Source organism: Atractosteus spatula, chromosome 23 (assembly GCF_055471065.1).
Source record: "Atractosteus spatula isolate fAtrSpa1 chromosome 23, fAtrSpa1.hap1, whole genome shotgun sequence".
In the NCBI taxonomy this organism is placed as follows: Eukaryota; Metazoa; Chordata; class Actinopteri; order Semionotiformes; family Lepisosteidae; genus Atractosteus; species Atractosteus spatula.
The window spans coordinates 849,910-866,281 of record NC_142728.1 but is presented as its reverse complement, the minus strand read 5'-3'; the positions used below and the strand labels follow the sequence as shown (position 1 = coordinate 866,281).

At 49.7% G+C, this 16,372-nt stretch overlaps 2 protein-coding genes across 2 annotated transcripts; both read right to left on the bottom strand.

The window, feature by feature from the left end:
• Positions 1 to 60: 60 nt before the first annotated feature.
• On the bottom strand, positions 61 to 6,257 carry zdhhc12b (zDHHC palmitoyltransferase 12b). Its single transcript, XM_088940249.1, has 5 exons — positions 5,678 to 6,257; positions 4,198 to 4,334; positions 3,448 to 3,540; positions 2,731 to 2,897; positions 61 to 1,575 (listed from the first exon to the last, which is right to left on the bottom strand). Exons 1-5 carry the CDS (start codon positions 5,772 to 5,774, stop codon positions 1,260 to 1,262), a joined length of 810 nt encoding a protein of 269 aa, XP_088796375.1. The 5' UTR covers positions 5,775 to 6,257; the 3' UTR covers positions 61 to 1,259.
• Positions 6,258 to 6,398: 141 nt separating this feature from the next.
• uap1l1 (UDP-N-acetylglucosamine pyrophosphorylase 1 like 1) lies at positions 6,399 to 15,209 on the bottom strand. Its single transcript, XM_088940244.1, has 9 exons — positions 14,485 to 15,209; positions 13,149 to 13,353; positions 12,480 to 12,655; positions 11,701 to 11,873; positions 10,404 to 10,597; positions 9,605 to 9,745; positions 9,117 to 9,302; positions 8,316 to 8,382; positions 6,399 to 7,553 (listed from the first exon to the last, which is right to left on the bottom strand). The coding sequence occupies exons 1-9, from the start codon at positions 14,771 to 14,773 to the stop codon at positions 7,467 to 7,469; spliced, it is 1,518 nt and encodes a 505-aa protein (XP_088796370.1). The 5' UTR covers positions 14,774 to 15,209; the 3' UTR covers positions 6,399 to 7,466.
• Between the last annotated feature and the right edge of the window lie 1,163 nt (positions 15,210 to 16,372).

Sequence of the window (16,372 nt, the reverse complement as noted above, 5' to 3'; positions counted from 1 at the left end):
ATGTGTTACAATGTTTGTCTCGTTCTTAAATAGCCATTTCAAAGGCATGACTCTGTGGACTTGTTTGTGGGAGTTTTTTAATTGGAAATAATAGATTTTACAGGTTCCACTCACACTATGTTTGTTAGGAAAAAATTGATTAATCCAGGGTTTATTATACACTACACAGTCTTGACAATTTACTGAGCAGAAATAGTACAAAGCAGCTTCGATATTCAACATTGTATTCTTAAACCGATTCTACAATACCATTTCAAAAGACATTACAAATTTTAAGAAATGATTGCATAAATTCTTTTGTCCGGTAAGGTCAAATGCAGAAGCTGGCATCACACTTCCCAATGGACAGGACCCCCTCAGGAGGCTGTTCTTGGGCCAAAATACTTCTCTTTAATAGGACACAACTTACCAGCCTTCTGCTCGCTGATGCCACAGGTAACACTGTGAAACGAATCGTTCCGATCAACGCCATTATAGAAAATAGACTTCTGTAGGTCACCTAAAACAGTTTGTCATTATTGCTTTTGTTTACTTAATGTTCAATAATCACCATTCCTTACTGCTGCACAGAACACACGCATGGCACACACAGTACAAACATCGTATTTGCACCTTAACATGACCATTTTATTTGAACACCTCGCTTTCCATATCGATTTTCCCAAACTCTGGTGGGGAAAGAAAGAAAGGAAAGGAAAGGTAAAAAAAACAATCCAGACAGTTTTAGTGCCGTGCATCAGAGCTATAAATCTGAGGCCGACGAATTAATGTGCAAAAAAATGGATATTAAAAGTGCTTGTGGAAGTTCTTAATTAATTTTACGATTGTTCTGTTATTAAGCAGATCACAAAGACACTCTCGCACTCGTTTACGCACAGTCAGGCGATTAGTCACACCGCTGGAGCCAGGGCGACACCGAACCCCAGCGGACGACCCCAGTGTCGGCGAACTGCCGCTTCAGTGCCCTGCAGCTCCTGCAGCGCCATAACTGGAGAACAAGGTGCCACCTCCTGCGGAACGCTTGTGCTCTTTGAAACGATCTGGGGTGCGGGAAGCCCGGACTTGCAAAATACTTGTCTCTGCTCGTTTCCGGAGGAGTCACAGGGCCGGGCCCGCAGACCGGAAGAGCTCCCAGCTCCGCGGCAGGCTCCGTCCTCGTCCGCTTCCACTGAGCCGCACTGTATCCGGCCGCCGGGCTGCTCCCGGTGAAAGGGCTGGAGTCCCACCCAGCTCCCCGGGAGAGGGGGGGGGACTGGCGGCTAGACGGGGTCGCTGCCCTGCCGGAAGTACGCCTCCTCCCAGGCCACGGTGCGGCACACGCAGAAGAAGTCCCGCAGGTTGCGCAGGACGCCCCGGTCGAAGGGGTTCTCGTCGGCGCCGCAGTGCTTGAGGTAGGAGATGCGGTGGCGGGACATGAACTCCCAGGTGGTGGTGTTGAGGGACACCAGGTAGAGGTGGGAGCCCAGCAAGAGGGCCACCACCAGCACGAACACCGCCACCACCAGGAAGGCCGCCAGGAGGAAGCCGTTCTGCCGCAGCCACGTCTTCCAGGTGGGGGCGTAGCTGAAGCCAGACCTTCCCGGGACACAAGAGGAGTCGGGGGGACATTAACAAAAGTGACTTGTGCACCAGCAGGAAGCACTCGCACACACGGCTGACACTGTTTTCACACAGTTTGAGTTGAAACCGGACCGGCGACGCCCGTTTCAGTACAGCGTAAGTGCAAGTTACTGCTTTTTTTAAATTTTAAATAGAAACTTCCCGAAAAGGCCTTTGATCTCCCACGTGTGTGCTAGCGTGGACGGCTCAAAAGGGGGAAAGGCGACATTGCAATGATTATCAGCTCCCACAAAGAGCTTTTACACGCGGGAAGGGACCCTCTTCTGCACCTCCTGGGCGCCATGCGGCGGCCATCGTGCACCAGCAGCCCAGCTGATCAGGAAATCCCAGGATGAGAAGCTGCTTCACCAACATGGCTGAGGGGAATCTGCGGTGGGAGTTTGTGCCAGGAGGAGCTCTTTAATGACCGTGTAGTAAGCACTTTCTTTAACGTCTCATCCAAAGGAAGACACCTCCTTCAGCACAGTGTCCCCTGTGGTCACCATACTGGGCCCGTTGGAGTGGAGCTGCTGGTACAGGGGGCAGAGCGCCTCCTACTGGTCCCACCACCACCACTAAACCAACACCTGGTTTTCCTAAGAGGTCTCCTATTCCTGCCTTCACTTCGAAGATCTGTTGAGACCCAGCTACAGGGTGGCAGTGGTGCTGTGGTGATAGATCAGAGGGTTTACAGGCACAGTTTCTGAAACCGAATCGCCTCTGTTCCCATGAGCACACGTGACCCCAGCAAGGGGATCACCACCACCAGCAAATCACCTTCATCATCCTGGTCTAACACTGAGCAGGGTAAGACCAGACCTCCCCTCCACCAGCCACAGGCTCCAGCTCCTCCTGGGGGACTCCCAGGTGCTCCCGGGCCAGCTGAGAGAGATACTCCCTCCAGCGTGTCCTGGGCCTGTCCTGGGGTCTCTTCCCAGTGGGCCATGCCTGGTACACCTCCAGCAGGGGGCATCCTCTCCACATGCCTGAGCCACTTCAATGGTCACTCTGCCAGAAACCTCCTTACTGCCTCTCGTACCCATGACCTCATTCTTGCGGTCACTGCCCAGCGGTGAGGGCAGAGCAGTAAATCGCGTGATGGGAAAAGAGCCGTCCCCCCAGTGGACTCACCAGGCGAGGTGGGAGCCCCAGAGCAGCGCCAGCAGCTGCACCAGCAGGTAGAGGACGAACCAGCGGTGATTTCTCTCCCCGACGCAGTTCTCGATCCAGGGGCAGTGGTGATCGTAGCGCCGCACGCAGCGCTTGCAGGTCTGGCAGTGCTTCGCCCTCATGGGCTGCTGCTCGGGACAGAGAGCAGAGCAGCGTGACCGCAGGGCTACACACTGACCCGGCCTGGCCGCCCCCTCCGGCAACCGATTCCCCCACTGCCTGCTCCCACAAGCCAGGGGGCCTGTGTGCCTGGGACGTACCGGAGAGAATCTAATTTAACCTCGAAACAAGAGGACACACAGATTAGGACTGTTAAACATAACAACGGACTCGGCAGCTTCACGCAGAAAGAGGAAATGACAGACGCGCTGTCCTCTCTGGCCTGAAGGAAGCAGCATTTCTGCATGCCCCTCGCCGCACTGCTTTTCAGTGTGAATTTCGAAGAACCTTAACTGCAGCAGCTGCGCTCCTCGGGCACGGCAGACCACAGGAATTCTTCCCTAGCTACCAAAGGGGATTCTGAAATTAGTTTCACTTACATGAAACCTGACAGAGTTCCGGGACACACTCCCGGTCTGTGTTGGGGTACTAAGAGATGAGGGGCAGCCCTGAAGCGGGGAGTGTGACAAGGCGGGGCGCGGGGGGTGGGGGGTGGGGCCCCAGGCTCTCACTCCGTACCTGCAGCAGGCAGAACCCGCAGCGGCGCTGTCGCGGGGCCTTGGACACTGGGGGGATCATCTCCTGCTGCTCCTCCGCGACGCCCAGGGTGAACTGGCAAAACAGCAGCCCCACACACACAGGGTTAGTGACCCCACCGAGCACCGGGCAAGACCCTTCACCCCAGCTGCTCCAGGGGCGCCGTATGAACGGCTGACCCTGCACTCTGACCCCCAGCTTCTCTCCCTGTCTGTGTCTCTCATGGAGAGCAAGCTGGGGTGTGCGAAAAGACAGATTCCTAATACTAATAAGAAGAAATTGCATATGGTCCTACATATGAAACGCATCTGAGCAAACAAAGGTCAAGGATAGCCGTCACCTTTTGGCAGGGTCAACTAAAAATCAGCTGCCGGTTTTAAACACGAGAATAACAAAATATTGAGGTTGGGGTTTTAAATAACTGTCTGTCTGGAGGAGAGTGTGAAATGTTTCCCCTGCAGTTCTGTTTGTGAGAATTTGAATTGTGATTGCGCTTCGAACTCTGTAATCCTACTAGAGAACTTGTATAAGAAAAAAAAAAGACATTTTCATTACACAAAAACCATTAAAAATCTTATGTTTATAACTAAGCGATTTAAACTGATGAACGATCTTTTTAATCAGAGCTAAATGTATTTTCGGGGGTTGGTTTCACACTCCTCTTTTCCTGAGTGCATATATACAGTCTTAGGTGCACTTTATAAGGTGGGAAAACGGCCGAGCTCGCCTTACCGTGGCGTCGCTGTCGGACAGGACGAAGCCCGGGTCCATGAGGGACACGGCGAAGTACAGCAGCACGGAGGCCAGCACCAGCAGCACGAACAGCACGGGCTGCAGCAGCTCGCCGTCCTCCTCCTGTCTCCGCAGATCTGCGGGGCCACACGGCACACGTAAGAGCGCTATCGGGTCTCCACACGGACACACGGCACACGTGAGAGCGCTGTCAGGTCTCCACACGGACACACAGCCACAAGGCACACGTGAGAGCGCTGTCAGGTCTCCACACGGACACACTGCCACAAGGCACACGTGAGAACGCTGTCGGGTCTCCACACGGACACACAGCCACAAGGCACACGTAAGAGCGCTGTCAGGTCTCCACACGGACACACGGCACACGTAAGAGCGCTGTCGGGTCTCCACACGGACACACGGCACACGTGAGAGCGCTGTCAGGTCTCCACACGGACACACTGCCACAAGGCACACGTGAGAACGCTGTCGGGTCTCCACACGGACACACAGCCACAAGGCACACGTAAGAGCGCTGTCGGGTCTCCACACGGACACACGGCACACGTGAGAGCGCTGTCGGGTCTCCACACGGACACACGGCACACGTGAGAGCGCTGTCAGGTCTCCACACGGACACACTGCCACAAGGCACACGTGAGAACGCTGTCGGGTCTCCACACGGACACACTGCCACAAGGCACACGTAAGAGCGCTGTCGGGTCTCCACACGGACACACGGCACACGTGAGAGCGCTGTCGGGTCTCCACACGGACACACGGCACACGTGAGAGCGCTGTCAGGTCTCCACACGGACACACGGCACACGTGAGAGCGCTGTCAGGTCTCCACACGGACACACTGCCACAAGGCACACGTGAGAACGCTGTCGGGTCTCCACACGGACACACAGCCACAAGGCACACGTAAGAGCGCTGTCGGGTCTCCACACGGACACACGGCACACGTGAGAGCGCTGTCGGGTCTCCACACGGACACACGGACTGGCTGACCTGAGGGCTCCCTGCAGCCCTTCGAGGGTCTGAGGAATCGTGCTTGAACACTAGTCAGCAGTTTCACAGACTGTTGCAATCTAAAAGTTCAGGGTCAAGCGCTCTATGATGTGCAAGGAAAAGAAATGTATCTACTGTTCTCCCCAATGCAATCATCACAGCTTTGGACTGCACTGGCACAGTGTTTTGCTGTAGTGGACCTTTCAACGAAATATTTTTTTAAAAAAAAAACTTTATCTGTCAATAATGACCCAGTATATGAAATAAAAGGCTCTTCACAAGACTGTTCTGTGGCGTTCTGTGGCGTTCGGTAGGGTGCCGTCTGTAGTTTTGCTTTCCGTTGATCTTTTTGTGTTTTGCACAATACCCGTGAATTAAAAAAAAAAATTTGAAAAGCACACAAATTCATCCAGTCTCCGCCGATACAACAAAGTCATCAGGAGCCTGAAGGTGCACTGCCACTGACCTGTGTCGTGCAGGAAGAGGATGAGGGTCGTCAGCCAGGTCAGGATAACGTGCGCGGTTCTTACGAGGAACCCGGAACCGAACACGTTCTTGAACATCCTGGCCCGCTTCCTTCTGCTCTTCAGCCTGGAACAACCCGATCCCCTGTTCCTGTGCTACATGAAGGGACCGCACGTTTGATCGCGGCAGACCGGTCGATTTGTAACGTGAGCTCGTCCGAAACTGGAGGGGGCCGTTCGCGTTGTGCTGTCTGAACCGCTCGGGAAGCGTCGATGGTTTCATTGAATTGCTCTCCTCGGAAAGAACCGAGATAAGAGGATGGCTGTTCGAGCGCAGGTTGTGGACATGACTGCTGGAGTTATAACCGTTTCCTGGTTACCTCAAGTTAAGTTACGACAACGAAACAAATGCCACAAGGCACTGAGAGCTGAGCGGCTGTGCAGCACATTTCATAACTTTACATCATATTCACTTTAAAACTTGAAACTTAACTGTTTCGCCTTGTTCTTTCTTTATGTTTCAATTCCCTGTTCGCTGTTTTCCATCGCTACTCCGCCTTAAAAAAAACAAACGCAGACCGAGCGCTGCAATTGGCCCGCAGCCTCCACGTGACCGGTGCCAAAGTGACTGCCTGTACGGGGGCCGAAGTGGGTAAAAATCATTTTCGTCAAAAGCGAGACAATCTCTCCACACAGACGCACGCAATGACTTCTCGGCACAAATGTTAAATACAGTTTTATTAATGCCTCGTTTTGTAAACATGATTCACAGTGTTCTGACTGGTTGTTCAGGTCACTAATACATGAAGTATCGATGCACTGTCTGACGCTTTTACCCAAAGCATATCCCTTTACACAACTGGGTATTTTACTGAAGCAAACCGAGTAAAGCCTACAACAGCGGTGTCCCACGCCGCTTTCAAACTCACAACATCGTAGTTCTAACTCCAGAGCCCTGTTAACTACTTTACACTTAGATACATATTTATATCTTAGATTTGGTACAGAAATGATCAACTCCAATTTGCTACACAGATTAACAATTACATTTTAAGAAACTAAAAAGTTTACCAGCAAACTACAAAAAGACAGTATTTTTTTTTTTAATATTCCACAATGTTAGACATTCCTTCCCCACTAAAATCCCTTTTGAAATCTGTACAATGTCTGGATGCTAAAAATGTATTAAAAAATAATATTCACAATGTGAATGAAAATAAGCAGGGAAAAGGCCAAAGACAATCACAGCTTTATAAATACTGTATCTATAGGTCTATAGCATTTGTGTAATTGTATATTTAGAAGACAGGAATCCAATCCAGACAACCCTAAGTATTTTATTGCTTAATAATGCACCCTGGTTATTCCTGCTTTCACAATTAATTGGTGCTTGATGCTTTTCAGGTGTAAACATTTCCAGATAACGGAATGCAATATTTGTTACTTTTTCTCTGAAAAGACAAGACTTTTTGAAAATACAGTACACTGCATTTTCACAAAAATACTGCATTTCGAAAGTACAGTACACTGGAATGTTTTGGTAATTAAAACAGACTTCAAGCATTACAGTTAAAGCTTTAATATAGCGCCTTTGCAATAGAGGAAGCCGGACTCCCAAGAAATGCTGTTTTGTATTTCAGGAATTGGTTGTGTTCCTTTTGCAAGCAGTTACGAAATCACAATTGTTTTCTAGTTGAAGGCACGTTTGATCCCTTGATAATTTGTACTCATCTGCACTAAAACATCACAAGGTACACTATAAACCACTATTTTCCTTAAAACACGGGTTGGCTACTGAGCTCTGAGTTCCTCTGCCACCTTCTCCTCCAGAACGAGGGGAGACTTCAGCTCCTTGCCTTTCAGTACCGCCTCGAGGCCCTGCAGCGACAGGAAGAAACACTCTGTGAGCATGCTGGAGACCGCTCACTCGCCTGCGCTGGGTCGGGACCGCATAATAGGACAAAAAAAACATAAGAGGGTAACAGAGTGGAAACATCCAAACTCAGAGGACAATCTGGAGAGGGCGAGAGCCCCAGCACTGGAACTGCAAGCCCTGACTAACATTAGTGAATTTCTTATGGCCGCATGGTTTAAAATGGTTTAAAATGGCTCAAGCGGGGAGCTGCGTCAGCGTGTGCAGGCCGCAAAGGAACAAGTAAAGATTTATTCCTGCTGAAAAGAGAAGAAAAGAAACAACGTTTCGGCTGTGGATCCGCCGCCTTCTACACCCGAAGACGGCTCCACAGCCGGAAAGTTGCGTTTCTTTTCAGCTTTTAAAATTAACCCGGCAATCAGAATATGACTCTCCAAAATGGTGGGAGACTCCATGGGCTACAGAATGTCCAGCACTGGATTCATCTCTGTTCACTTCAGCAGGTTTAACCTTGTGAACAAATCTGAATGTGTATCTGTACCTGCAATCCCTGAGTCTCACGGATACCAATTCTCAGACAGGGCTGGCAGTGCTTGTACAGCACATATGAGACCCGAGAAACCTCTCAGGACAGGGCGCTCCTTTGGAGAGATCCGGTCTGGTCAATGGGATGCGATTAGCCCAACTTCTGACATGTCCCATAATAATAAGAACTGTAAAGTAACAGTAGTACAGGCTTCTTATCCTTAAAAATACTTATTTCTCACCTCTCCGAAGTAGGAGACCAGTGGAGAAATCTCACAGGTCGCCGGGGGGTCTTCCGAGTCTGCCAGTCTGCAGAGAACGAAATGAAAAGATAAACTGTAAAACAGAAACTGTAACTTGGGATGCACAAATGAAAATGGGACAAAATAAAACACAGAACTCCAGCTGCAGTTGCTGCATACATAACCTTTATTGTAAAATGAAATTCTTTACATCTGTATAAGAAACAAGAACATAAGCACATAAGAAAGGTTACAAATGAGAGGTCCTCATTTGACCTACCTAGCCTTCCTAGTATTTAATTGATCCAAGGGTCTCTTCCAGACATTTCTTTAAAGAAGCCAAGGTGTCGGGTTCGATGACAACTTTCATGACTTCCATGTCCTGGCTAAATTCCACTCTAAAGCTGCAGACTGTCCTCCTTCAAGTTCCCCTTTAATTCCATTAGTGAAGCAATTTCTCACTTCTACACCTGATTTGCTGTGCAGTGTGGCTGCTGTCTCATAATGCCCACGCCACGAGGGGACTGCTCTTCAGCACAGGATGAAGTGGCTCCCCTCCACAGTGTAAAGAGCTTTGGGATTCTCTGGGATGAAAACTGCTATATAAATCCAGTTAAAAATAATAAATCTGAATTAACTCAGTCATGACTGAAGCTGCTCTCATTAGCTGTCACTCACCGGGGTGTGGGCGGTAACTTCCTGTCATAGCTGTCACTCACCGGGGTGTGGGCGGTAACTTCCTGTCATAGCTGTCACTCACCGGGGTGTGGGCGGTAACTTCCTGTCATAGCTGTCACTCACCGGGGTGTGGGCGGTAACTTCCTGTTCTGGCTGTCGACAAAGCTGGCCCCAGCGGCCAAGGCCCAGCGGTAATGCTGGGAGAGCAGTGCCCGGCGAGCAGTGGCAGGCGTGTCTTTGGTGGCCGTGTCGGCGTTCTTCAGCGGGGAGAACTCCTCCTCTCTCCGTACCTCAAAGGCCACAAAATCCCTGCAGGGATGGAAGATCGTGGGGTCGTCTTCAGACCGAACTCCTCCGCCTGGCCTCCTATATTCCACTCGCACGTATTCAAATCAACACAAACTCTGTATTGATGCACCAGAACCGCAGTCAAACTTCATAAACTAAACCGCGAGAAGGCATCCACAGGGAAGTGAACCTGCCTGTGTTAGAATACAACACCAGTGTGTTCAGAAAGCAGATACCGTGGCTCATGCTTCAGTTCAGAGTGGAAAGCGATGGATACGGCTTTTCCTAACCACACGATTCACTCTACTTCTCTGTTGTCTCACCTGGAAAACTGGAAGACGTCAAACACAAACTTCTCCATCTTGATGCCGTTCGGTTTCTCGGGCTTCACCCAGTTCCCCTCCTCGTCCACGCAGGGCACTTTCTTCAGGGCCACGTGCTGCTTCAGCTTGCTCTCGCACTTCCTGCGTGAAGAGAGAGCGTGAGGACGCACTTGCATCCTCGTATCGTTATTCAGGGCCAGTCTACCGAAAGGGTTGGCTGGCACCAACCCTCAGCCCACTCCAGTCTTCATCCATCCTTGATCCAACACAGGGTCGCAGGGGAGCCGGAGCCGACTGTGTCCCAGCAGGCAACAGGCGCCGGGAGGGACGCCAGTCCATCACAGGACAAACACTGACACACTCACTCACACCAGGGCCAATTCATCTACCAGCATGTCTTTGGACAGTGGGAGGAAACCGGAGCACCTGGAGTAAATCCATAAAAAACACGAGGAGAAGGTACAAGCTCCACACAGCCAGCAGCCCTGGTCCAGAACTCACCCCAGGACCCCAGGGCTGAGAGGCAGCAATGCTGACCCCTGCACGACCCTGCTGCCCTCACTCTTCCTTCCCTTCTCAATGAGAAACTCTGCGTTTGTCAAACAACCTGACATTACAGCCACAGCCTCCGCGCATCAGCGTCTCCAAAACGCCCTTCGGAGCTGTTGGGCGTCTGACACGCCGCCAGCCGCAGTTCCCTCCCTATATCTCAGGGGGGCACCGCCGTGCAGAATAGTGTATAGAGACCCCTTCTGACTCAAGCCCACTCCACCCCAGCTGTGCGCACTGCTGGACTTACTCGGAGACCGCCTTGAGGAAGTCAAGAGTGAAGAAGTGGTTGCAGATGTTACCGGCGCTGTAGACCAGCGTGCCGTCGGAGTGCCGCTTCTCGGCCGTCTCTGGGCTGATCTCGCTGTACTCCACCACCTGGTAGACCCCGCCCACGCGGCACACCACGCCCACCGGCTCGGCCGGGTGGGCCTTCTCCACCACCTGGGGGCACAGACACCCACAGACTGTTACAGGCCCCCGTGCCCCTCCCTCCGCCAGCTCTCATGGGCACTACAGGCGCAGCCCCGGAATCACAGAGACGGGCAAAACATTATCTTCTTCTTAAAGGGGAACCGCAAGGCTATTTTTATATTATGGGATTAGAAAGAATCAGCACTGAGGAGGGCACTTCAATCCACAATGAAAGTAAAATGTACAGAGTAACATGTAAAACCTCCAATTTACACCACAAAATAGAGGAAATGTCCAGGTGTGCACAGAGCCATTTCTGAGATTTAGAACGAGGCAACAAAACTTCTGGTGAGGTGAAGCAGCCCTGTGACACTGTAAAAAATCAAGTGTGTGAATACAGCTTTCAATCCAATAGAAATATTGCTCTTGATTTTGAGACGGTTTTGCTGACAAATACTACTTACTTGTTAACTCTGCATGCAGATCAGGGTGGGACACTTAGGCGGCGAAATATCTGCTGCACAACCTGTACTTATTTGCTCGTACATCAGAGTACATTATTCACTACTGAGACTAGTGAGCAGGAAGGGCCGCATCACTTTGCAATTGGTGGGAACTCTCGCTCGGGCCACACTGAGACCAGGGGTTGCAACAACATGGCGACTTACAGTACTTTCACAAAATTCACGATTTTGTGCTTAATTCAAAATTGGTAATTTTTTGTCAAATTTGTAATCTGTTGCAAAGCCATCCATGAATTTATTTCGTTACCGAGATTTAATAATCGGTCTGAGAAACTGGGACTGCAGTTCCCCTTTACGAGATAAGCAATACTACTGCAATGCAGCAGGTACATCTAAATTTACATACTGATATAAATGCAGCGTAATTTGAAAATTATAGATCCCAAGTGTGGTTTATCCTAATCAGGATTCACAGGTGTCTGAAACCATTCCAGGAGAAACAACAAGAATTTCTGGATAAACGGCTATCCAGGAGGTGGCTGCTGTTTTGCAAACTTCTGCCTCTGAAAGACAAACATACTTCATCGCTGTGCAAACCATCTTTCACAGAACCCACCTCCTGCAGTATGCAAGCAAACAGAAGAGAGCTGAGCAGGTTGAGTCTCTCACCTTGGCTCCACAGTCCGCCCCCTTCTTCACACAGAAGCCGATGAAAACCGGATCAGCCATTTTCACCAGGATGTTGTCCACACAGTACACATGAAGGTACTGGACGCCCCTCTTCTCCATGTCCTCCAGGATCTTATTATCCAGCAGTGCCTGGTACAGACCGCCATTGCCATCTGCACACCAGAGCCCAGACAAGCACGGTTCACCACGGGTCACTCCAGGCACAGCAGTCAAGAGCACACTGCCACGTGACAGTGTCGCACTACAGCACAGCAGTTTCACTTTGTACGGTGCTGGACACCCCACACAAAGCAGGCTGTGTGGACAACTGGTCTGTCCACATACTGCAGAGGTCTGCTTAACAAAGACTGTTCTGTAGCTACCATTTACAGGAAACTGACAAGGTGGTGGGTCAGTGGTCAGCATTGCGGCCTCACAGGTTGTAGACCTGGGGTGCTGTCTGTGTGGAGTTTGTATGTTCTCCCTGTTATTTACTTGGGTTTCCTCCCACTGTCCATAGACATACTGGTAGATTACCTGGCTTCTAACACAACTGGCCCTGGTGTGTTTGTGTGCGTCTGCCCTGCAATGTACTGGCATCCCATCCAGGGTGTACCCTGCCCTGCGCCTGTTGCCTTTCAGGACAGAGTCCACCTCACCTGTACTGGATGAAGCAGTTAGAAAACGGATGGATGATAAGATGACACATAGTCCTGTTATGGCCTTTAGCTTGATGTGATCACAGCGATGTAGGAAACAGTGTGTGAATTTCTGCTCACCTGGTGCCATCGCTATCTTGCCTTTATTTTCCAGGATGACTTTTCCATCAAAGGACACTGCTGGGATCATCCTTTGTTCAAACATGACGACATTGGACCGGGCCAAGTTGAAATAGTTGTTTTCCTTAAAGAAATTCTCCGTAGGCTCTAGGGTAAACTCACTGGTCATTATATACCTAGAATGGAAGTGAAACGTGCATTGGTTAGGCAGGAATGATGATGAATGTGCATTTAAACGCAGGCAAGTTTAGAACATGAAAAATACTGGTGACTCAAAAGACAGAAACTACTAAATCAGGATTTTCAGCCTAGATCTTAGTCACAGAAAACCACAGTCACGTTGTTGGTACAAAATACAGAACTTGAATTCTTCATTGAATGACTTCAATTCTCGACCCCAGAGCTGTGTGGCAGCAATGCTAAACACTGCGCCCCAACGCCACCCCAGACTCCTACCTTCCAACTCAAAACTTCAGTGGGACAAACAGCTAAACACAGAAGAGAGACTTTTTGTGTAGCTTTGATCCCATTTACTGGGGGAAAACACGCTGATAACTTCTAGCATTGCCCCCCCCCCCCAAACGACGAAATCATGCCATCTCAGGGAAACTGCGCCCGAGACTCGAGAAACTCCACGAGCGCAGGAGCTGTTGCGATCCCCAGCCTCACCAGGGTATGGTGCACTTCGAGCCGTGCTTCTCGCACGCCAGCCGCTCCAGCTTCTGGATTCGCTCGGCCTGAATCTGGTACAGGGTCCTGCCACTCGGGAGCCCCACACTGTACATCCCCTTGGGGTACGACACGCCCAGGCGAGTTCCCTGGCCCCCGGCCAGCAGCAGCACGGCCACCCGGTTGCGAGAAATCTGCAGGAACCCTGGACAGGGGTGGGACAGGGCAAGAGACGTCACCTTCACCTCGGCGAGAGACCAGGCGCGGCGCTGCGAACCCTTGAATTTCAGGCTTTAGATTTTCACAGCTCTACCGTACATAGCAAAAAAAAAACCATAGTGAAACATTTTGAACAAACTCTCCCCCTCCCCACACGGACACAATGTAGTCGGGGACACAAAGGGGCGATTTCTCCTCTCCTTGGGCTCTGGGACCCCGAGGTCACGCCGTGAGGAGTCAAGCAACAGCGAGGATCTCCAGGCCTTCGGGGGGAAAATGCGCAGAGCCTAACCGCGACTGAATTTAAATGTTGAAATATTGTTTGTTTACTATAAAAGTTTGGGTTCTAATAATATATTTTGACGGGTATTCTTCCACGATTTTTTACATTGTCTTAGAAAGATGGTGCTCTCCCAAAACCCAGGCAGCATTCCTGATCGGACCGGCCGCTCTCCGTCTTATACACATATTTAGAAATCAGCCGGTCAGGATAATCCATTTTATATTAAAAAATACTAGTTGTTTTTTGACAACGTTTACAAACACTTTTATGTCTCGACGGCTTTCTCCGCATCGAGGCGCGATGGACTGTTCAACGGAGCTGAAAGGTCTATAAGAAAACAAACTTAAGTACATTTGTATTTATTACATTCATAATATTTGAAACGACATCGTATAATTGTTTTAATTCTGTCACTTCTGCGAATTGCACGGCGTGCATTCTGCGTAAAAATCAATATAAAGCAGAGTATATTTACACTGGATTATTTTTTAATCGCTTTATGATACATGATCTCTGATGGGAGAGCAGCAAAGCCGACAATACCACAGCTCTTACTTTAAGATAGCGCGACGGGTCGAAGTCTCTTCAGAGTACCAGCTTCAGGTACTCGTGTGTCACATGACTTCCAGGACCGGGTCTCTATCGAGCACCGTAGCATCCCTCATACCTGTAATTCTTTCTCGTGAAAGATAATGTAGTTTGGATACAGCTTTCACTTTAATTCCACTATTTATTCACCACAAGCGACATACCCCGCCTCGCTCCCTTAAATTAAAAAGAAAGGTGCTGGACGCAGAGTTGGATGCAAACGTGATGTAGCGCAAACACTCCTACCTTCGTCTTCCCATGCCTTCAGGGTGTCCGGGTCGCTTCTCCCGACGCCGCCTACGAATTCGGGCGGGACCGGCTCCAGGCGCCGGTCCAGCCGGTCGTGGGCGCTGGGCTCCCGGCGGGCCGCCTCCGCCGCGGCTCGGCAGTGCCCGCGCAGCTGCGCCGGGTCGAACTGGGCCAGCTCGCCCAGAAAGCGGCGTCGCTCCCCGGGGGAGAGCTCAGGCCAGAACCGGAGGAGGTGCGACTGCCCGGCCGCCTCCAGGCGCGCCCTCGCTTCTTCCACCGATATCATGGTGCGGAGGCACTCATGCAGAGATACTGCGGGCTGCGTTAACTGTATCCTTCTGTGTCTCCTAAGAGCTTGGTTACACAAGACCAGCGGTCCAAGTGCACCCGCCGAACACGTTTCCTGTTACTAAATGTCTCTGGCAGCCGGCGGAGCAGCTCGCTTCGCTGCAAGTTGTAGTGAAACTCGTGACTGTCTGCCGTCCAGGAGCAGTCTTGTGACGGCGTCTCCAGGGCAGGTCAGGAGGCAGACGGAGGTAGGGCGACTGCAGTGCAAACCTCCGCGCCCCGGGTGCTGGAGGACGTGCTTCGCAACGTTTACCTTCTCATACTAGTTCCATTCTTGCGTTAGTAATTCGAGACGGTTTTTTTTCTGGAATTACACACATTGTTTTCTACGTGGAAAAATCCCTCGTAGACAAAAACAAAACTTCCCCCTTCTGGAGTCTTTCAAAGAAAGATGCGATAATTTGGGATTAACGCAAGCAGCGTGACCGTGCCCGGGCCTGTGGCTGAATTGTAACTTCTTTAACGCGGACACGGCTGTTCACAATGATTTCACTTAGTTTTTTTAAAAAATATATATATATTATTAAAACCCCGTTGGAAGAGAGAGAGAATAAATATAGATCATGTAAATACTTGTCCAGTTCTGAAAACAGGTTTTTCTAAAACTGAGAAATGAAGTGCACTACCGTCCAGCCCAAAAGTAGGAGAGGTAAGATCGTCACTTAAGCATATTGTATACTTTACAGTTGTTATGGCTAATTGAAAGGTAAATCATTCTGAAACAGCAAATACAATTACAGCAGAACCGTGTTATGCATCATGTTGCAATTCTGGGGATAATCTAGATGAAATGTAGAATGACTTAAATGATTAATACATTAACTAAGAACAGACACACCTGTGGGATCTCAGCAATGCTCTGTTAATATTCTATTGTAGTGACAGTACTACTATCTGAAGAGTTACAGGAACATTTTATAGACATATTATTCAGATCCAACAAGGACAAACATGAATATCTTTTTTATTTTTGAATAGCAAAATAATTACACTCCCAAGAAAGCAGTTTAAACATTTTAATCCTTAAATGGAATATATACACCCCCCCTCCTTGCTGGTTTTACTTTAATGAAGCCTGGACTGTACATATTCTGTCATTCACCCAGTGTTTATCCAACGTCATTTTATAGAGCACATCATCCTAAAAAGAACATAAGAACAGCGCCAGAGAATCCATTTCTTGATCAAGCCCATTAGGTACTGAACTGATTCAAGTATCTCATTCGCCCATTTCTTGAAAGAAACCAGTGTATCAGATTCAACGGTATGGCTGGCTAGTTTGTTCCACACTCCCACAACCCTTTGCGTAAAGAAGCCTCTCCTCTCCTCATCTCCATTTAGTTTCCGCTGCGCCCTCTGGCTCGTGTTCTGCTGTTCATTCTGAGGAAGGAGCCAGGGCGTTGAAGTCCTTGTATCACGTCTCCTCATAGTCTTCTCTGTTCAAGACTAAACAGGTTCAGGTCCTTCAGCCTGTCGGTGTGGGACCTTCCTACAAACTCTAGAGCGATATCTTTTTTGTAGCATGGTGAACAAAACT

Excerpts from the sequence above, each read along its gene's own strand:
- zdhhc12b (XM_088940249.1), bottom strand. The coding sequence starts at position 5,774 with ATGTTCAAGAACGTGTTCGGTTCCGGGTTCCTCGTAAGAACCGCGCAC. Across the intron at positions 4,335-5,677 it reads CCTCTTCCTGCACGACACAG|ATCTGCGGAGACAGGAGGAG; the intron begins GTCAGTGGCAGT and ends GTGGCCCCGCAG. Across the intron at positions 2,898-3,447 it reads GCGGGTTCTGCCTGCTGCAG|CAGCCCATGAGGGCGAAGCA; the intron begins GTACGGAGTGAG and ends TGTCCCGAGCAG.
- uap1l1 (XM_088940244.1), bottom strand. The coding sequence starts at position 14,773 with ATGATATCGGTGGAAGAAGCGAGGGCGCGCCTGGAGGCGGCCGGGCAG. Across the intron at positions 11,874-12,479 it reads CAAGATAGCGATGGCACCAG|ATGGCAATGGCGGTCTGTAC; the intron begins GTGAGCAGAAAT and ends TCTGGTGTGCAG. Across the intron at positions 7,554-8,315 it reads TGGTCTCCTACTTCGGAGAG|GGCCTCGAGGCGGTACTGAA; the intron begins GTGAGAAATAAG and ends CTGTCGCTGCAG.